General features: G+C 33.7%; 1 protein-coding gene across 3 annotated transcripts in view; it reads right to left on the bottom strand.

Annotated features, from left to right (window-relative positions):
• Positions 1-4,597: 4,597 nt before the first annotated feature.
• MEMO1 (mediator of cell motility 1) overlaps positions 4,598-23,165 on the bottom strand; it is a 127,291-nt gene continuing 108,723 nt past the window's right edge. For 2 of the 3 annotated variants that reach the window (XM_059188688.1, XM_059188689.1), the window contains 2 exons: positions 17,696-17,800; positions 4,598-16,336 (listed from right to left, as the gene is read on the bottom strand). In XM_059188688.1, coding sequence (XP_059044671.1) covers positions 16,205-16,336; positions 17,696-17,800 — 237 coding nt within the window. In that variant the 3' untranslated portion in view covers positions 4,598-16,204. The remainder of the gene's footprint in view (positions 16,337-17,695; positions 17,801-23,165) is intronic. The other variant, XR_009357398.1, reaches the window with a different exon arrangement.

Below are 23,165 nucleotides of genomic sequence, written 5' to 3'. Positions count from 1 at the left end.
ATTTATTTGACAGAGAGATTGAGAGAGAGCACAAGCAAGGGGAGCAGTAGAGGGAGAGGGAGAAGCAGGCTCCCTGCTCTACTGAGCACCTGCTCTACTGACAAGGGGCTAGATCCCAGGACCCTGGGATCATGAACTGAGCCAAAGCGATGCTTAACCAGCTGAACCACCCAGACACCCCAGAGTAAGACTTTTCTATGTCAAAAATCACTAACTCAGATCTCACCAAATTTCAGAGTGGCTCTAAGGGATTTAGTTGTGAACAACTCACTTTAAACGTCTGCATTTTCAACAGCTGTACTTTTACATCACTTAACAATTTTCACTGAAATGTCTGGAAGTTTCATATACATAATCTCTAAGTATTCAAATAATTTGTATTGTTACATGGCCTAATGGCCATCCAACAAGTTAAAACCTTGACCATCCTGTTTATAGATTTAAATTTAAGATGAAGCAACAATTCTAAAACTTTCAAGGTGTATTCTTTCTTGCTCCCCCCTCCCTATTACACATGCACACACACACCACCCAAAAGGGCTCATGGCACCACCCTTAAAAATGAATTCTATAGATTCACCATGAAGTGAAAAAATATTTAAAGGTCACTCATCTTTGAAACTCTTTCAAGGCAGAACCTCACCTAAACTATTACTGACAGAAGTTATTTCCCCTTTTCTTTGCCAAACTTTCCCATGACTGTGTGCCATTATGCTCCTCAGGCTTTGGGAGTAAAGTTTTTCCAGAGTACAGTATCATTTATGATGGTTTAAAACTAATTATTGACTAAAATAAAAAGGAGATCCTCACCATCACCTATGTTCCTTCTCATATCTCAAATTAAGTCAATCTTGATCTCTCCATTTCACTATTCAAACATTTTTCATTCGTCATCCAAATCTTGTTTCCTCAAATCATCATGTGTGCTACTTACCTCTGAATTTTTTTCTCCTCTTTCCATGTGTGGAGTCCAAAATTAAGCACAAAACTCTTACAAAAGTTTATGTAATTTGTGAGGACTCTCTGCAAATCACCGTGTTTAGACGGCCATTTTTCTTCTCGTGTGCATATGAGGTCATATACTGAGTAGAGTACAATAAGCAAAATTACTATTTCCAAAAAGAGTTTTCTTTTTGAAAGTCCTTGATTTTCATAAATGAAGCACATCACAGAAGAGATGTCTAACCCAACATTACTTTTTCCTTAGTTTAATAAATGCTATTGATCAACCAGTCTAGAGACCTAATTCATTCAGAAATAATTCAGACACCTAGAAAGCTATGAGAAGAACTTCCAGATGGTGACACAAAAAGATCCTGAACTCAACTTCTTCCAGATACACACTAAATCCACGGCTACATGTGGAAAAATTTCCACTGAAAACTAGCTGAGCAAATCCTTCATATCAGGCAAACAAACAAGGCTACACTGAAGAAAGGTAGGAGAGGTTAACACACAATACCTCACTATAAAGCTCACTCTCAGTTCAGTGACTCATGATTAGGAGGGAATTCACAAACCCAGAGCTTCTCCCTGAGGAGTGAAGGACTCATAACCTACAATGGGCACCCCAACTGTTAAGACTTGCACCTGGGAGATAAGCCTCAAAAACATGTGACTTTGAAAACCAATGGGGCTCATATCCATGAGACCCACAGAGCTGTAGTGAACTGAGAAGCAGCTCTTAAAGGGCTCACACAGGGATCACTTATCCCAGCACTCAGGGCAAAAAGAGCCATCTGAAAAGTGCTCAGAATTTACATGTAAGAGATCTACTCACTAATCTTTTTTTTTTTTTTTTAAGATTTTATTTATTTATTTGACAGACGGAGATCACAAGCAGGCAGAGAAGCAGGCAGAGAGAGAGGAGGAAGCAGACTCCCCGCTGAGCAGAGAGCCCAATGCGGGGCCCAATCCCAGGACCCTGAGACCACCACCTGAGCTAAAGGCAGAGGCTTTAGCCTACTGAGCCACCCAGGCGCCCCTCCACTCACTAATCTTAAAGTATCAGCCAGAATGTAGGGCCTGTTAGGATACTCTCTAGGACAAACACTAGAGGCACCATCTTTTTTTTTTTTTTCTTTCTCAATGGGCACCATCTTTACACTCTCCCTCTGCTGAGCTCCAGCACCAGAAAAACCCAGAGGGAAGCTTTTACATGCATCCAGTGCCCCAGTTTTGTGGGTGCCAATCAGGGAATGCCTCTTGATCATCTGGCTCTGGCGGAGAGGGTGACTTGCACTCCTGCGTCCCACAGGACCGTCACAGTTGTAAAGATAGTTCCTGGCAGACTTCCAGTCTTAGAGCACCGCAAAGACAGGAGGCACACCCAGTCTTTCTGAGGAAAAGCCTATTTGCTTGTGCTGGAGCTTTAGCCCAAGGGGCAGGCTTCAGGTTTGGCACACATCTAGAGGCCCACAGAACTGCTCTTGGGGAATAGAAGCTAGGAGATGCCAACTTTACGCTCTCCTTCTGCCTTGCTACAGCTCACCAGTATCTTCCAGAAAGGAGCTTATACACTGAGCCGGAGTCCCAATTTTTGTGGACTGTAAACCCCAGATCAGCTGGTTCTGGTGGCCAGCAGGGCTTATGCTTGTGGTCTAACAGAACTATATATATTTGCATAATTTAAAAGCTGCTGAATGAGATGAGATTCTGGCTACCAATGAGCCTGAATCTATGTGCTGACCAAAAGACTCCTCTTAGAACACAGACAGTTCCCTGCACACTCTCAACTACTGGGAGCTCTTAAAAATAAAATAGGCTGCTTGGACAACCACAAAAGTTAGAGAAGCAACCAAGAGCTAGAGCAGGGCTGAATAGCCAAGCTCATCTCCCTGAACAAGTCCATTTTCTCAAGACTAGGAAAGGTGGCTATTTCGCCTAATGTACAAAAACCACCACAGAAATAAAACTGGATCACTATCTTACATACACAAAACTAACTCCAAGTGGATTAAAAACTTGCATGCACGACCTGAAACCATAAAACTTCTAAAAGAAAATAGGTAAGCATTTTGATGCAGCAAATTTTAGATAAAACTTCAAAAGAAAAGGCAACAAAAGCAAAAATAAACAAGCAGGACTCTATCAAACTAAAAAGCTTATGCAGAGTAATGGAAATCACCAACAAGATGAAATGAAAACCTACTGAATGGATGAAAATATTGTGAATAATCTATCTGATAGGGGATTAATATCCAAAATATATAAAGAACTCACACAACTCAATAAAGAACCAACCATCTAATTTTTTAAATGGGCAGAAGAACTATATAGACTTTTTTCCAAAAACATATGGATTGCAACATCACTTAATCATCAGGGATATGTGCAAATCAAATCCACAATGAGGTATTAACTCCCACCTGTTAGAACGGCTATTAACAAAAAGACAAGTTGTAACAAGTGTTGGTGGGGAGAAAAGGGAACCCTCATGCACTACTGGTAGGAATGTTAAGTTGGCTCTTTTTTTTTTTTTAAGATTTTATTTATTTATTTGACAGACAGAGATCACAAGTAGGCAGAGAGGCAGACAGAGAGAGAGGAGGAAGCAGGCTCCCCGCTGAGCAGAGAGCCCGATGTGGGGCTCGATCCCAGGACCCTGAGACCATGACCTGAGCCGAAGGCAGAGGCTTTAACCCACTGAGCCACCCAGGCCCCCAGGAATGTTAAGTTGGTATTGCCACTATGAAAACAGTACAGACACTCCTCAAGAAATCAAAACCAGAGTTACCATATGATCCAGCAATTCCACTTTTGGATATTTACCTGAAGAAAATGAAAACACTGGCTCAAAAAGATATATGCACTCTCATGTTCACTGCACCATTATTTACAATTGCCAAGACATGTTCATCAATAGATGAATGAATAAAGAAAATCTGGTGTCTCTGCATGTGTACACACACATAAAACACACTAGAATATTACTCAGCTATAAAAAATAAAATGAAATCTTGCATTTGTGATACTATGAATGGAAATTGAGGACAGTATGCTAAGTGAAATATGTCAGAGAAAGAAAAATACCATATGATCTTATATACTTATAGAATCTAAAAATAATACTAAGTTCATAGATACAGAGAACAGACTGGTGATTGCCAGAGGTGGTGGCAGTGGACAGGCAAAATGGGTGATGGCAGTGAAAAGGTACAAACTTTCAGGTATGAAATAGGTAAGTCATGGTGATGTAATGTACAGGATGTGGCTATAGTTAATAATACTGTATTGCATATTTGAAAGTCGCTAAAACAGTTAAGTCTTAAATTTCTCAACACACACAAAAATTTGTAACTATGTATGGTAACAGATGTTAACTAGATTTACTGTGGTGATCATTTCATAGTATGTACAAATATTCAATCATACCTAAAATTAATGTTATATGTCAATTACACCTCATTTTTTTTAAAAAAAGAAAAAATCAGTGACATTATTTTCTTAAATAAAGAGGGATAATATTGTTTAAAAAATGACAAATAGGGGAAAAAAAAGCTGTACCCCTTCTGATGTGATGTGATTTAAAAAAATTTAGACTGCTGTGTTGCTTTAGGCTTGCACAATTTGCTCTACTATACACAAAGGAACCCCATTCAAGAAGAAACTAAAAATCCATTTTTATTAATAGTTTTTTGAGGGAAAGAGAAACAACATATTACATACATGTTTACAAACATTTGCATAAAATGATTTTCCTTTCCTTTGAAAAGATATATTTTTCATTTGGCAAAAGATTAGAACATTATTTACCATAAGCAATGAAAGCCAGCACCTTTAGAAACGGTCATATCTTCGATACACTTAGAGGCTACGTAAACTGACACGGACGTTTAGAAGAACGATGAACTAAAGCAGTGTGGTTGATGGTAGGACTGCCCTGTTAGGAGATGGCATGAAAGTTATGAGTGGTAATTAAGAATATGAAATACAGTAATCCCACACTTAGAAGGTCTTATTCTCCAGGAGGAAGAGGAAAAGGAATAGCAAAGAGTGAGAGGGAGAAAGAGCAAGAAGGAGGTTGGTTGGGGGGAAGGGAGAGCTGTTATTGCGGGGAAGGAGAGCCAGAGCATCGGAGAACACCATGACAGAGGGAGAATGAGCCCAACGTCGTGTGTCCAAACAAGCACGGCTCTGCTGCGAGGGTGATCTCTCTCCGCAGCCCCAGTCTCCGTTAAATACAGTTACCGGCTAAGGATACCAGAGTATGAGCAGATTACCTCTCCAAGAAGCTACGGGTTTAGAGCTACCTTGAAGGAGGACGTTTCTCTCAGGTAAGGGCAGTCTTTTCAGAACTTTAAAAGCAGGCTTTTGTTATTTTTGTTGTTGTTGTTTCTAATATACAAAGAAAAAATACAACAAAGAGGAAAGGACACAGATCAATATCTTTTCTCTCTTTTATCTTAGAGGAAATGTCTTCTTAAATGTTAAGAAATAACAAGCATTACAGAATTAAGCCAGTGACACAAGTGAATTACCTGTGCCAATTAACTAAAAACGGGAAGAGAAACAGATCAGTCTTGGCTTTTACAGCTTTAGTGCCTACACAGATAGAAGATAATTAAAACATACAGTATCTTTTTCTTGGGAATAACCTATTTGTTTTCAACAGAGCTTAAATTTTTAAAACCAGTCTGGACTATTCATGGTTTTTGTCCCATATTTTGCATTATAAGCCTCATTATCTTCATTCTAAAGAACATTTTCTTCACTGAACATGACAAAAATCCACACGCTCAAAAACCTCAGTATCTCTATTTTACTACACAATCCATCTGTTACTTTCTTGAGGATGTTCCTAGGCTGATCTGCAAATGAGTCCAAAACTTGGAAAGTCCAAAAAAATTCTTATTTTTTTAAGAGTATTAAGTGATATAAGCTCTGTTATAAAAGAGGGAAGTAAAGTATATCCCCTTAGTCACAGTACTGTTCATCTTGGGCAGAAAAACTAAAACTCAGGGAAAATAACTCCCTTTTCAAATACCTAGTCTTCCTAAAATTGTAGAGAAGAGGCCAACAATGTAGACATTAAAAAGGTGGGGGTAGGGGGAATGATAGATTAGAACTTAGCAAGAAAAGCTAAGGATTCTAAGCAGAAAGCTTTTCATTATCATGTAGTATTGAAATTACTCTAAAATTTCTGCTAAAAAATATCACTCTAAGCCATTTTACAGTAACAGGAACTTCGGTCCTATGAATTGGGCACAGAAACCTGAAGCTATTATGGACAGACATCTTCCTAGCTAAATTTAGCTCTTTAGAGGTCAAATTTCATGCACAGAACCAAAGTTTCTTTCAAGTAATAAACTAGCAATGATTTAAATACAATACTTATTTACCTATATTTCTATTACAAAAAAAGAATTTAAACCTCCATTTAAAAAATAATCATATATGAATGTGGAAATTAAAAAAAACATTTGTTAATAAAAAAGTCTCTACATTATGCTTAAAATATAAATTACAATCAAGCAATTTTGAGTCCAACGTTATATCTATTATAAATACTTGAGTAGAAACTGATTGCCTTTAGATATTCAATCTGAACTCTCTCCAAAATGCCAAACCTAAATTTCAGCTTGTTTTAGTACTAACAATTGGTTTAACTTTTCGCATTCAAAATGTAAGCTTTTATTTAAAAATTATTTTTAAGAGATAATAAAAGTGAGGATTTTTTAAACAGGAAAAAAAAAAGGGCAAACCAGGTACGATAGGTACAATATTTTCCCAACATACAAACAATTCTGAGAACAAAAATTACAAAATCAACTGTGGCAATTATAGAAATCTGATTTTAAATAAAAATTTTTAAAAATTTTTAACTGTTAAAACTGCATCATTGTTTTATCCAAGCTAATTTTCTCTGACAACTGTACCAACCAGAACTTTCAGGAAAAGACTTACCCTCCAAGATTCATCAAATTAACAAGCATCCAGAAATACAACATTCTCAAATACAAGTACTTCACATTGATGGTAGGCGGGGAGCACTTTATAAACCTTAAAAAGGCCAGGTTCTACTTAAATACTTGATATCAGAAGTATTGTCTAATTGGCCTACTGGTGAGAGAAAATACGTAAACTATTGAAAAGAGACAATTTTTGAAGCTTGTTTTATTTACATCAAGTTATCATGAGATGGTTCACATTTAACACAAGAAGTCAGCTCCCAGTAAGGACTTTATAAAAAGATTTTCCCCATTTTTAATCACTTCAACATTTAGTGTTCAGGAATTGCGCCAGCTTTCTTACACATTTTAAAAATCATTTCTGCTTCTTTCTTACACCAGATTTCAACCTATCATGTTGAGATATTTGAAATCCCAAAAGCCTTGTCTGGATTTAGTAAGAAATTAGATAGTTATATGGATGTAGCACATTTAAAAAGTATTAAGATTAACTTTTTGAAGTAATAAAACTTATATTTACAAACAAATGCACTTTACCAGACTCTAAGTTTATTCCAATATGCCACTGTGGAGATTTTGGAAAGAGAGTTTCCACTTTAGAGCAGTTTAATGTATCCCAGGAGAAAGGTAGACTTATTCTTTCATAACTAACATTCTTCCCTCTAAACCATAACATCCAGTCTAATCACCCAGCTGAATTTTGACAATGTCTAAAAGAGAAATACAACCTCAAAGGTCAAGAAATGTCCCGTCATGTACTCAAAAACATAGCAGAATCTGAAGGCACCACAAGGCAATCACATTGAGGGAAAACACTATGTATACACTCTCTGCTATTTCTGCTTAAAAAAATACAGAGGTGTTTTAAGATGTTATTTTATAATCAGAATAACTAATTAAAATATATTCCTCAAGTGTTTTGTTTTTCCTATAGGAAAATATTTGTGCATGCTAATATTAGAAGAGCCCTATAAACAGAACTACAAACCTGGTTAAATTCACCTCTGTTCCATTTCACAAACCACATGAATAGAGTATATATTTCAGACACATAATCACAATTTATACAAGAGAAAAGAAAGAAGACTGATAATTAACATGTGCCTAAAATGAATGTCTCCCACACTGTTTTATTAAAAATATATAAAACCCAGTGTTCCTAATTTTAAAAAAAGATATCAAAGAATTATAAAAGATAAACTTATATACTAAATTTAATGTAGAGTTTATTCAAACTATAAACTCCATAGTCCTTAATCCTTAATAAGATCACCAAAAAAGTTATTTCCTTTTTTAAATTAAGTAAGCTCAACACCCAACATTGGGCTTGAACTCACAACCCCGAGATCAAGAAGAGTCAGATGCTCTACCAGCTGAGCCAGCCAAATTTTAACAATAATCACAGAAAAATCTTTGGGGAAATTATCTGTACAATCAGTGTTAGTCAAGGCTAATCCTGGTCCCTGATTATAAATAAGTAGGTTCTGGTAAGAAATGAAAAAGTAGAATCCAAGTAGAAAATAACCCATAATTTTGGCTGAACCAAATTCTGTTTAATTTCTACCAAAACAGATAACCCACTGTAACTTCTTAAGTCATTTGGATCATCAGTCTGTATTTTTTTAGAAGGAAAGAACAAATAGATCCAGTAGAAGAAGTTTCACCAAAGATACTTAGCATGCGTTTCTACCTAAGATTTTTTACTTTGAATCTTTCCTTTGCTATGAAATGTGGCGAAGGAAATTAAATTGAGCATGGATGTAATTACAAGACAAGCTAAAACAGTATACTAAAATACCTGTTTTACATCTTATTCAAAATAATTGTCTTTTTAAATGTAATCTTTCATATCTAGAAATGTTAGTAATGACTTATTTCCAAAGTCAAAAGTATTTCAGGTAGTCTCTGTAACAGAGTCTGAGGCAGGATTCTAAGACAAGAAGCTCATTTGGGAGGTAATCCCAGGGAGCACTGATTAAAGAATGTTAGTGAGACAGTGAAGAGGAAGAAGAAAATAATACATATTTTAACAGTTTTCTGCTATGGGCAATGAAGTCCTTTCCCACTGGAAACTAGGAGACAATGTGAAACATGCCTCAGAGTATCACCAGAAGGGCAAGGAAGCTAGAGTAATTATCCTCCAACTCCCATCCATCACTGGCTGAGGGCTGCTCCCCAGGCATTATCTTCCTAGCACTTCCAATCTGCTCTGTGTGTAGGTAAGAAAATCCACGGCAGAGTCGCAGGTGCTTGCAGGACACTTAATGCATGGACTGAAAGGGTGAGAGCCAAGTGTCTGCTGCAAAAACTCACTATCAGCAATTCACATACCAAACAATATCTTAAATTTCATTTTGTCAATGTCCCATTACAAAGCAGCAGTGCATTTTATATAAGCAACAAAAAAGAATGTTTAGCCCTTCCAAGAAAAGAAAATAGACATCTTCAGAAGTAATAAAAGTATGGAGTACTTTAATCCACCAAAAGAGGTCTGTTTTTACCTAAATTAAAGTAGACATGTACATGAATGACTCCCATTTTTACTGAAGTTGCAAAATCCCAACACTATTTGAATTCAACATACCTTTGTCAGCACCAAAAACAAAACACAGGAGTAAAAATATGGTATAGCATCTGTAATAGACTGAAAATTAAAGAACCTGAATTTTTGTCCTTCACTTTGATACTAACTAGCCATACCAACTTAGGTTAAGTCATATTATTTGTATGGGCCTGCCTCAGGTTCTCTACCAGTAAAAATAAGGCAATAACGTCTGGCCTAGTTATTGTTGAGATTAAGAGGAAAGAAAAAAGTTGTGAAACTTTAAAAAAACTTTTAAAAGTACCATACATTAAATAAGGTATCTTATTATTTTCACAAAAAAAGTCAAAGGTGGAAAGGAGTTCTAATATTCAATTCTAACTCATGTTAATAAGGGAATAAATTCTGCTCTAGGAAAGAAGAGTGACTTGTTCCAGGAAATCAATGGCAACTTATCAGCAAATCTGAAAATAAATTCCAATGAAAAAGAGTTCACAGTATCTTTCTACTTGAGAGTTAGCTGAACATGTCACTAGGGCAAGAATCAGCTAAAACTGATTTTAATTGTTTTTAAAACTTTATACCATTTTTAAATGCCAGTAAACATCAAAAGATCCTGCAAAATATGAGCTGAGAACCATGGGATGGATCACTTACACTACCATTCATTTCATTTGGCCCTACAAAGAGCCTAGGAATATTAAATTCTACCAACTTTTAAAATTAGTAAGGAAGCTGGTTTCCACAATTGAAAACTGAAAATGGAAAAAGCCAATTAAAAGTGTTCCCAATTAAAAGGTTTATGCTTTCCTGTCTTTAAGAAAACACTCCATATGAAGATTGCCTTTTGGTCTCCTTGCTTTAAAATTCATCAAAATTGAACAAATACAGCTGAACGTCTACTATGTTAGATATGAATGGATAAACTTTAAATGGAAAGAAAACTTCTTAGAAAAAAATTTCCATTTATAAAATTGTTAAGCTAAAAATTCTTTTATTAAAGTCTAGTTCAATAGTCTAAGCATTTAATTTAAAAACTCACCAAACTCTGTCATTCATGTCATTCATATATTATTCTAGGTTTTTTAGTTTTCATCATATTTTAGTACATTTTACTTAAATGTAGATAACATCACATTCAGAGAATATTATGATCAGAAAAATTAAAATATTTTCCAAAAGCTGCACTGGCAGATGTAACGACCAGAACTCAGGTCTTGCTCATAGCCAAGTACATTTGGCCTTCAATAGCTTAATAATGGTATTTATATGCTCTTTGGTTTCATTATTAGGATGACAGGAAAGAAACAGGACTACAAGTAGTAAAGTTACAACCTCACTATACAGCATGAAATATACATTTGAACATAACATACAATTTATTATGAAAAGCCAATTATATTATATCATGGCTTTCAAAATCAGAAGAACTGGCTTTTAAGGTTTTTTTCTATTATTTTATAGTATGAAGGCCAAAACCTTATATTAGAATTAAACACACACACATATATAATTAATGTGATACATCTTGGGCACAAGCCACTCTGAAATTCCCAGAGAATCTTTAAATAAATGACAAATCTAAAACTCTAAAATTATTCACATAGTACCCCAAGGAGCAGCATGTATCAATAAACTCAGACAGGCAAACAAATTCCAACCACAACAGTGACTTTGAAAAGGCAAAAGTCTCAGTTACCAGTATTACCAAATGTAGAGCACAGTCAGTGATCACAGTGTGACACTCCACTCAGTTGTATTTACAGGGTAAGAGATAAAAGGCAGAATGTATCTGCCAGCTCCTCTTGGTTGCCTTCCTAATATTCTGACATTAACAGGTAAAAAATAGCAAGCTCCTTTAATATACTTTTCTGCTACAGATATGGCTCTGTTTGAATGTTCAAGAAGCACCTGTTTAAAAAAGTAAAGTCACTGATTTGAAGACCAACTTAAATTCATTTTAGTAAATAGAAACTTCTAGCTTGTATTTAAATGTTTTAACTAAAACAAAAGTATATTTTTATTCTAAAGGTCCACTGTTCCACCACTAATAGGTAACAATCATCAATTTATCATCTATGTTGAAAGTTAGAGTTAAATGATCAAACTGATTTTTATTTAAAAATTATTGGCCTTAATAGTTTTATACACATGAAATAAATTCCATTTTATTTGTACTAATTCCATTAGCTTTTTTCCAGCTTGGTGTTCCATAATTTTAGATAACACCAATAATATACCCAGGTGATGCTGATGCTGACAGCACAGGATACTACTCTGAAAACCACTGATCTAGCTTTTGAGGACTTCCAATGTTTTTTGAGGACACAGCTTATCTGCATTTGGAAATTCTCATATAGAACATCAAATATAGAACCGGAAACTTCCATTTCTTAATTTTTCCATCTAGAACAACACAGAACAATTCTATTCCTCCTACACATGGTAGTCACCCAAATATTTGAAAACAAAATAAAACACTCCCTCTCTTTAGATGTATCTTCTCCAAAATGAATATTGCCAATTTCTTTGATTGCATCCCACTCTCCTAGCATTCAGGCCTTTCATCATTCCAGATGCCTCCCTATGAACACTATAGTTCATCATCCCTCTTAATAGGTGGCCCTTAGAATTTAACACAATAACATTAAAGCTTTAGCCTGAATGTCAGAATGCACGCCTGCCAATCAGTACTAGTTCCCTAACCACATTATATCTTTCAGCAACCATACCATAGTACTTCCCAACTGATCCCGAGTAAATGAGAACAGAAGAGTGTAGTAACTTTTCCATCAACTTAAAGTTGTTTAAGCTAAATAACTCTTTTATTCTCAGTTTATGTCCTTCCTAAATATTGGGGTTTGGGGCTACAGGGCTAAATATTAAGGGACAGTGATGGAAGATGGTAGTTATTTTTCCAAAGTCTTCACATGGCAAAAGAGAGTCTCTCATTTCACAGATTCTCTTAAATCACTGGTTTATGTCCTAGAATACTCAAGGACAAAGGTTAATCGCATCCATCCTCTAGTACTGTGTAGGTAGCCAAGTGCTTAGAATAATTTCTATAATTTGCAACAACTAATCACAATCTCATCATTCCTTTAATTAATTTATAGCAGCAAAGCAAACCTCCCAGTGGGATTCAGCAAATAAAAGGGCTTCAAAGTGCTTTAAACACTAGTTCCTAAGACTTCCTATTTTTCTTTACACACTTCCCATTTCCCTTTATAATTTCAAAAAACATTCAAACCCAGTCAAGTAGACTACATCAAATTAAGAGGGGTTAAAAAAGTAGACACTTACAATCATTTGTTGCAGTTTAAATTGCTAGACAATAATTTGAACTATAAGTAAACTATACCACCATCTAGGACAGGGTCCATGGTCCATGGACCATATCGGGCTATCTTTTTGTGTAAACAGAGTTTGACGTTTCAGTCAAACAACAGCCACACCCACTTGTGTACCCATTGCCTGTGGCTGCTTCTGTATTACAATGGCAAAGATGAATAGTTGAAACAGAGACCATACGGCCTAGAAAACCCAAAATACTTAGTATCTGGTCTTTCACACAAAACATTGGCCAACCTCTTATCTAGGGCAATGAACTACTGACTACTAAAGAAAACTTTGTGACCTGCAACAATAATCAGGGACTAACTCAGGACCGACCACCCATACTGGAATATCTAAATATGAATATTGGAATATCTGAATAGTCCTTTATCCTACTCTGTATGAAGGATTTGTTGCCCACCCAAGACAAAGCATTCACTTACCTGCTCACTGAGCTAATCTTTAACATACATGTGTCAAGGACTCACTAGTAGAATAGTGAAGAATCCATGAACATAATGCTCTGTGCAATCTACGGTTAAAAAAAAAGTTGCTGCAAGTAACTCGAATGCATGTAATAAAGAAGAAACTGTACAGAACCACAGAATAATCTCCTTTACATTTTAGATTTCAAATACAAAACACTTTTAAGGCACTGAAAGTAGAAAAGCTTAAGTTTAACAATTTAGGTAATATTAACTGCATTAAATAATGCAAATTAATTTCCCTTTTGTGTTAAAAAAAGACTTTCATTTTTATGTTTGTAGAGTTGAAATCAAGATAAAACATCTAATCTAATTTCATCATGTAGCTTTTTAACATTACAGAATGTGCTTAAAAGATCACCCCACATTTTATAGATGACAATGTCTCAATAAAACATGAAGTATTTATGCAAGAGAACTAATTATTGGCACAGATAGAACTAGAACTCAGTACTCAACTCTCACTTTGGAACTCTTTCTACTTCAAGATTGAGTATAAAAGACATGCTCATATTCTAGAAAAGGGTGGACTGATGTTGAAATAGTCTAGAGTTTTAAATGTACAGTAAACATATTCACAGGGGCATAGAGCCCACTCAGCCTAAGCAAACCTCTTGTGTTTTTTACTAATCAACCAACTACAAAATCACAGAAGGAAAAAAACTGATTGATGGTAAAGCCAATTATCAGAATGATGAAAAAGAACAACCAATTATATCCTTAACAAATGCTCAAAATTAAAAAAAATAATAATCAATAGTGGAGAAGGGGCAGTATGATGGATACTCACGTATTGCCAATTTGGTACAAATTTTCTGAAGGGTAATTTGGCCATATTTTAAAGTGCCTAAAAAGTTCTCACTATTGAAACCAATTATCCCATTCCCAGGAATATAACCTAAAGAACTAATCTATTATAGATTTCAAATTTTACAGTTTTATGAAATCCATCCCACTATTATTTATAATTGTGAAATATTAGAAACAATCTAATATCCAAAGAAAGAACTGGTTCAGTCATGGTGTATGTATTCATACAATAAAATATTAGGCAGCCATTTTTTTTTAAATCACATTTTCAAAGACATGGGGAAGTACTTAGGAAGTTATAAAAAGTAGGGTATACAACTATATGGTCAGTATAATCTCAATTTGTTATTATGCACACACACAAACACATATACACACTCATACATATAAATAGCATAGACAAAGACTGAGAGGAAATACAAAAAATATTAACAGTGTTATCTCTGGATAGTGAAATTGCAGATTTTTTTCTCTTCTTTATCCTTTTCAGTACTTTCTAAATTTTTTATAATAATCATGTATCAGTTTTATACTCAGAAAATAATAAAAATTCACTCTAGTCAATTTTGAAATTTTTATAGTCTATATAATAAATAAGGAATAAATATTTATAGTACTCAAAAGTATACCTAAGTGATGGGAAATAAATCATTAATATGTAAGAGTATAATTTCCACACATGTATAGGTGGATAATTTTGAATCCAAAAGATAACATTATTTTTTATTTTTTCTCAATTCTTGAGTATAGAAAGTTGATATTTAGTAAACAAGAAATGCAAATCTTTAAATAAAATTGGTGCAAGGCGTCTAAAAATTGTGCTATTCCGGCATCACACTGAAGATACAAATGCTCTCCAATGTAATGTAGATACCCAATGTTAGGTTGAAATAGATATAATCTACTACATGCATGGTGGCCAATAATTACCTAATCAGATTATATATATATTTTCCCCCCAAAGTGACTAGAAATGGTCTATGCTAAAAAAAGAAATACAACACCATACCATTATTTTAGTTGGAAGAGCCGCACCAAAAATCATGACAAAAAATTTGTAGAACTATAAGAAAATCCAGTGGTTTTTTGTTTTGTTTTGTTTTTGTTACTGTTAATGATTTCTTGCTAAAAATTTAAGTAAGAGAGTCAAATTGTTTAAAGCATTAAAAAAGCACAGCAGTAGTATACAGTCTGCAATGATTTGAAAATCACTAAGAACACTCTTCAATATTTCCTCATTTGCAGACTACTGCCTATCAAACACGATCTTTGAAGGAAAGGACTATATCTGTTCTTTTACCAATCTTGAATTTATATTCTATATATAATATAGTAATGACACAAAGTGATGTCACACACAAAAAGCCAAACTGTATGTAATTTTAAAAGCTAACTTCAAAATACGATTCTAATGTCTGTGATAAAAAAATCACATAAATATGTAAAATATAAAATACATCCTAACATAGTTTTTACATGAGCTGAAGTTTACCACTTTTAACATAAAAATTCTGAGATGGAATTAATAAAAAAAACAATTTTCGTAGGTACCACAGAGCAATAAGTTTAAATCAGACTATTTTGAGTTGTGTAGCCCTTTATTAGCAACTAAAATAGAAGGTATCTGTTGTACAACACGGGTAGTAATTGACTATAATTGGAGATTTATTATATTCTAATACAGATCATTTATAAATGCAATTTCTTTATTAAAAAGCTTCCACCCTTTTTTTGTTTGTTTGTGTACAATTTGCAAAACTATTCTGAAAGCGGAATATATGTGCACAAGTCTGCAAAGAGTGCAAATTTAGGATATGGTAAATGCTTTACAAGTTACTTTCAACAAACTGTCTGCCACAACTGGGCCTTTACATTGCCATCCTTTTTGATCAAAATATTTTGATGCCAGCCTTCCTTCCACTGCCCTAAACTATAAAGCATTTTTTAATGAGTTGAAATTAAGGAAGGACTACACCTACTAGAAAAGAAGAGAAGAAAGTTCTATTAGTTTGAGGTTTCAGAATCCCCCCAAACCAGGACCAGTATCTTGGTAAGGGCTAGGCGGGGACCCCGGACAGAGAATGAGTATGTGCAGGTGGCATCCCTGAGGATTCAGAGCTTCAGTGGACCGTGAGTGCTCCCGCTGCATAACTCACTGAGCTGTCTTGCCAGTTTCTACACTGGCTTGACTGGGCATAATTCAAAAAGGAAAAGCTCATATTCATTCCATTCTTCTGGAGCTCTGTGATAGCCTAGGGGGGGAAAAAAAACTGGTTACGACAGTCCTCATATAAAAAGTAAATACCTCTGTGTTGGTGTCTTAACTCTGCCCACTTCACAGCTGAAGCCTAGATTTTTTACTCTGCTCTTGATTTGTTTCTTGAGCTTCTTTTCGCATATTATTAAACAGGAAAAAGGAGTTCCTTACTTCATTCTTTCAAAGAATTTCCCCTAATCTGACTTCTTGATAAATATCAGTCATCTCCCACCCTACCCTTGTTATATTTAACAAAGCCACTTCAAGAAACATGGATCTTTCTCTCTTTTCTCTAAACCAAATCATAGCCACTTCTGTCATGAAATCCTGGTCTCTTCTTTGTCTAACTTTGACTAAATGTGAAATAAATATAAATTAATTTCCAGATCTAAGGGGTAAACCACAATTTTTACTTTAATTGTAGATTGGTTCATCATTTATTTTATTAAAATTTTATTTGATCCAATCTAAATTTCCAATTTAGGAAATTAGTGTAGCTTACCTAGGTTAAATTTCAAGAATTAGATTAAGCCCTGAACAGACTTTACTTCCAGTCAATACTGCTTAAAAGAAATCATTCCTAAAAATCCACAATGTACTATCTTTCAAATTAGTGTTAGTGAACTAACACTGTAGGGTAGGTTCTATTCTAGACTAACATTACCTTCTCCATTATTTCTCTGCCTCCCCAAACAATGAAGGCATTATTGCTTCCTCCTCCCATTCCTGAATATACACACACTTTCTTCTCTATGAAAAAGTCTCACATTTTCTTTTAGGAAAGCCATACTGTTTTATTTATTACAGGAAAAATGAATATTATTATCTCTTTCAAAAATCCAGCTGCCCAAAACTTCTACCTCTTACTATTATTTACATGAAATACTGTTTTTGTTGTAAAGAGAAAAACATCACACACAATCTGTCTCATGTTACTAAATTATGAATATCTGAAGTTCAAGAACAGAATTTTCCATTTATTTTTAATAAAGTCTAGAACATTAAATAAAACAAAAAAATTAATAAGGTTACTTATTACCAGAGGTTACTTTGATTTATATTTGTAAAGAACATACTGGAACTGGCTGTGAGTCAAGAGAAAAAGTAGGTTTCTATTCTAAATAATTTTTCTGTATTTAAAAGAAAGTACTGGCCTATCTCCCAGTAACAAATAACTTTATTCATGTAAGCAAAATAACAGAAAGCTAAATTATCTTAAAGATACTAGAAAAAAAAAAAAAAGTTACCTAAAAGCAATATTCATCAATAAGGTATCACAGATGATAACAATTAAGACATTTTGAAACATCATAGAATCAAATGCTAGAAATCAAGACTTCCTAAGGATACTCACATTTAATAACACCCCAATGGGATGTCTTCCACATATAGTATTATGGTATTTCTTCAAGTAATTGCTAAAAGATACAGGGTCTAGTTGTTCTATAATACTCATACCCTAAAAAAAGAAGAGAAAAAGAATATGAAAGAAAAAGAAAAAGTACACAATTTATTATTTCCTAATTACATTTTAAAACTTAGAGCTTACTTAGAGCTAAACATAATTTTTCAATTAAGGAGAAGTAAAGAAAATATATTAAATAATCCTTGTGAAATATCAAACTCATTCATCAAAAGTAATCTCATTATGGTTAGCTCTAACCAATATGTACACTTGATTAACAGAAAACTTTCAGTCCTCAGTTTAGTTTTTTCTGACTATGTTTCCACACCACCATCACCAATTACCAATTAGCTCACAACCCTTAACATGTCACAATTTTACATTTTTCTTCTATAAATGTATTTACAAAAGTAAATCTATTGCAAAAATTAACTTTGCTATATGGCGGGGTTTTTTTTCATAACCATCATATTCCTCCTACCACTGGCATAAATAGTTAAGAGTTTACTATAACTTAGCTAATTCCATAACATACACTTAAATAACAGTGTGTAAGGCATTCTGAATTATCAGCACATGATAAAAAGAAGATACCACGAAGAAAAATGTCAACATAGTTTTAATTAACTTAAAGCTCATAAAAGATAAATGCTTAAGCAAAATAGGACTTTTATGAACTTTTTAAAATAAAGTATTGGCCTGTCTCCCAGTAACAAATAACTTTATTCATGTAAGCAAAATAATGGAAAGCCAAATTATCTTAAAAGCTTTTTATCTCTTGGGGTGCCTGGGTGGCTCAGTCAGCTGAGCGTCTCTTAGTTTTGGCTCAGGTCATGATCTCAGAGTCCCGGAAATGGGCCTGGCCATGGGCTCTGCACTCAGCAGGAAGTCTGCTTGAGATCCTCTTCCTCTGTCTTTTCCCGCCCTCCCTTCTCGCTTATGCTCTCTCTCAAATAAGTAAATAAATCTTTAAAAAAAAGAAGAAAGAAAGAAACCTTTTTATCTCTTTATACTTTCAACTGGAATGCTTTATTTTTAAGATTTTAATTCAGGATCAAAAAATTTTAGGACTACTATTAAAACAACCACTATGACTTGGACATTTATTCACACTAAATTCCATACCCTGTAAATGCATTCAAATAATGTGTTCATAATACAGTAATACAAAGCAATTTTAATCAAGCAAATAAATCAATGATTCTCACACATTCATTCATCAATTATCTTACCTTGTTTCTTATTCAGGTAAAATGTTTTACATTAGTGTTCTATAAACCAGATTAACATATTCTGAGAGAAATGTAAATGGTGGTTTAACTAGGGAATCAACTGATAAATTTTGTGTGGTTTTTAAATTATATTTCAACATGTTTTAAAACAACCGCAGTGGAAAAGTACCTAGAGTAATCAGATGAACACTCATCTGAAAAATGATAGTAATCAGTAGGTGACATAAAAATACTGCAGTGGTGGCATCAAAATTTAATTTTATAAAGAACCTGTTTTCAGAGCATTCAAGTCATTCATAAACATCATCATACTTTCCTGCAAACAGGAAAAGACAGGTATGTGCATGTAATCAACTTTCAATTGACTGCACATCAATTAGTCACTCTAGACTTGTCCACAATCAGTGTTTAATGCTAAGCTGTTTTCCCCTGCAAACTAGGAGGCTTCCAAGTCAATAGTCTCCAGTGACATTTGGTGCAAATTCAGAGAAATATGAACAAACTTAAAAATTAAACCTAAGATAAATAATTAGTACCATAATTCTGGTTCAAAGAATATCACACAGTATATTTCTAAACCTAGCAGTAACGCAGCGATGGAGTTACACAAATCTCTTCCACACATATGGACAATCAAGATATAACTCCCTAAAAATGAAGGAACTGAGGCATAAATAAGGTTAAAAGCTTGCCTCTGAATTTCTAATCTGAGGCTCTTTCTCACTCACTAGTCTGCTTCATGCAGCATAAGAGACATACTAACAATCATTTAAATACTCTCACAGCTATAATTGGTACACACATTTTAAGAGAACTTTTAACGTTCTTGGATGAAGTCTAGGACAGCTTACCTTAAATAGAACTCTACTCATTAATACATTATGTGACACTGAGGTTCTGAGGTACATGTTAATGTTAAAATCTTAAAGTACATTTTGAACAAACTTACCACATTCATATGCTGACATGAAGAATTCAAAGACAGGAAAACTAATGATCAAATTTGTTAAAAACAAAGAATTCAAGAAATTTCATATAGAAAGATATAAAATAAAGTTATGAATGTAGAGAAGACACTACCAAATAAAGTGTTTGGAATTAAGATATAATGGTTAAATGACAATGAGGTAAAGAAAAAATTGAGATGATGGAAATTAAGGGATAAAGTTTAAATATTTAATCCCCTAAAGTGTATTCTGTACCTACTAGGGCAAGAATCTATTCCACTACAATCATTCTCTGACAAATAAAGATAGTGAACATGTATGCAGTTTTATAAAGAAGGGATATAGAGAAAAAATAAGGCTTTTCTCAAGAGTTGAAATTCTCCAATTGGAAAATTCACGAAGTACGCAAACAATAGCAATAATCATAATGAGAGACAGGGCATCTATTAAGTAATACAGAACACTGGCAAATATACTTTTGTATATATTTATATCTTGATGTTAACAACTTTTAAATCATAGTTACCAAAATTTCAAGAAGATGAAAATGTTAATTTGATACTACTGCCAACAGCCAAAATTTCAAGATGAAGAAACAAAGTACTTCCCCACTAAGCTTAGTTAACTCTTCTATTACTTAAAATACTTGATCAGTGAACCTGAAGTCCAGGTGATGAAAATCTTACCTATGGCCTAGCATATTGAGAATCTGTTCACATGAACTTAAATCCAATATGAAGCAGTGAAGATCTAAGATAAAAAGCAGATATCATAAACACCAAAAGCCAATATCCATCATGATTTGGGTTTCTGAGAAATTTAGGGGCTTCAGCAAGAAATCCTCAGATTGAAAGCTAACTTTGTACTGTGAGGGGGAACAAGAGCAGAGGGAATCCATCATTATGCTGACTCTTTAAGCGATAAGTGAAAGCTCGTAATGTTAAATCCCAAGTGACAATCCTAAACTGACCAATTTTAACTGATAGAGCTGCAAATTCAGAACTCTGATAAGACAACAAAGATCCTCCCTTTTAAAAAAGTTTATATATAGGGACACCTGGGCGGCTCAGTTGGTGAAGCGTCTGCCTTCAGCTCAGGTTATGATCTTAGGATCCTGGGATCAAGCCTGAAATGGGGCTTCCTGTTCAGCAGGGAGTCTGTTTCTCCCTCTCACTTCCCCTCTATGCTCTCTCTTTCTCTCAAATAAATAAATAAAATCTTTTAAAAATTTTTTTAAAAGTTTATACATTATAAAATATTTAATTTAAATTTAATTTTAAATACTATCACCAGCAGTAATCTCCATCTATAGTAACAAACACAAAAAAGAAACAAAACTATTTTAGAGGACTTTAAGAAATTAGAACTAGAACCATAGGTCTTTATTATGAACACTTAATTAATCACCATATTATGTTGTGAGTAGGCCTCATTTTTTAAAGTAAGGATATATATTTATGTTGGAGAGATGGATGTACATTTAGGTTGACAAGGTGGGAAAAGGAAATATTCTGCTTTCGGTAAGAGGCATCAAGAGAAACCTTACAGTCAAAGAAATTTTATGGGAAAAAAAAAGTCACCCTAAAGATAGCAGTGCTAAAAAGCAATATAGCTTTTTAGCTATCTCGTAGCTATCTTAAAAGATGATATTATAAAACCTTATATCAAAGACTACTAAAGAAACTATTGCCTTGAGTTTGAGAAAGAAGTACAAGTACACAAATCTGAACAATTTCACTTTCAAAAGAGTTGAAAGAAAGAATGGTAGCTGAAGTTCAAATTAAATGAAGTGACTACTAATAAATTTGGAAGGAAAACATATCGTAAGGATGACTACAATGACATTTTCAGACTCTCTTTGCCAAATCATAAGTAATTTGGCAATGTCCATAATGAAACATTGGTCTATATCAAAAGTGGCCCAGAAAAAAAAATGATTATATGATATACATATAAAACATATATGTATGTACTTAAGTACAGTTAATGTTTCCAGTATGTAATATCAAAAGTTCACAAAAGTGAATGTCTTAAAATAAGTTCTGCTTTGTAATTACTGAAATTACAAAGTTCTAATTACCAAAAACATGATCAGCAGCCAATACTAATATAACACTTTTAGACTCTCCTGTAACTAGTCACTTTTTTCCCCACTTACAACATTTGGAAGATGCAGTTTATTTTCCTATATATTTTTCTTTACATATTTTTTTTTTTCACATAACTTGATTCCAAGATAGTCAAATGGTAGAGACGTAATTATTTTATAATAAGAGGAACAGCTATTTTTATTTTGCTTTGGAAACTAGAAACACTTTTACTTATTTTAGTAACTCTATTTAATAAGACTTTCCTGATAACAAAAAAAAAGAGCTAAAACTAATTAACATACTAATTTTGAAAAGACTATACCTAAGATTTTATACCTAAATAATTTTTCATCCTATAAAACTTTCAAAATGTGTAATAATTACAATTCAGAACTGATAACATGTTTTAATACTTTATACAGAGAACACTTCCAATTATATTTGCTCTGAAAAGATTGCATATAGAAACTAAGATACTGGTTCTCAAATGAATGAAATTATTTATAACATAAAATGGCACTTTAGAAAAGGAATATACAGAGGGACAGTCACCATTTGGTTATATAAATCAATTAAGAAAACCCAGTATATAAGAGTTTAATAGTGAGTGTACATATGTATATAAAAACACACATATATATAAACATACATACATGACTTTATGTATAGGCCTATCCAATCTTATTATTTTAATCCACTTTAACCCCCAGAAGTGACTTACAACTTGAATTAAGAACAGGCTAATAAAAGAACAGAACACTTATGAACCATTTAAAAATTCTATATATAAACAGAAAGGGACCACAAAAATCTGACTCCAAGTCAAATATTATATCAAATATTAAATTCAAATGTGTTAACAAGAAGCAAATACTTAATATTCAGAAATTATATTCCAGACTAAATAAAAATTTTAAAATTATGCCCCAATTTTGGACATCTAAAGTAAGGTAAATCAGATGCAGATTTAGAAGTCAATATTAAACTTACTGGTTCTGTGTACCCTTTGTGAGCAAAAATTTCTGATTTCAAAGACTTAGAAGCTACCAAAAAAAGCAATAACTATAGAATTATGAGAATCATGCCAATGGGTAATTGTTACCCTTTTTGCTCTGCCCCAAAGTAAGAAACCAAGGTGTATCTGTCTAAT

The sequence above is a fragment of the Mustela lutreola genome, chromosome 9 (assembly GCF_030435805.1).
Source record: "Mustela lutreola isolate mMusLut2 chromosome 9, mMusLut2.pri, whole genome shotgun sequence".
Classification (NCBI taxonomy): Eukaryota; Metazoa; Chordata; class Mammalia; order Carnivora; family Mustelidae; genus Mustela; species Mustela lutreola.
This window is presented reverse-complemented; position numbering and strand designations above follow the sequence as displayed.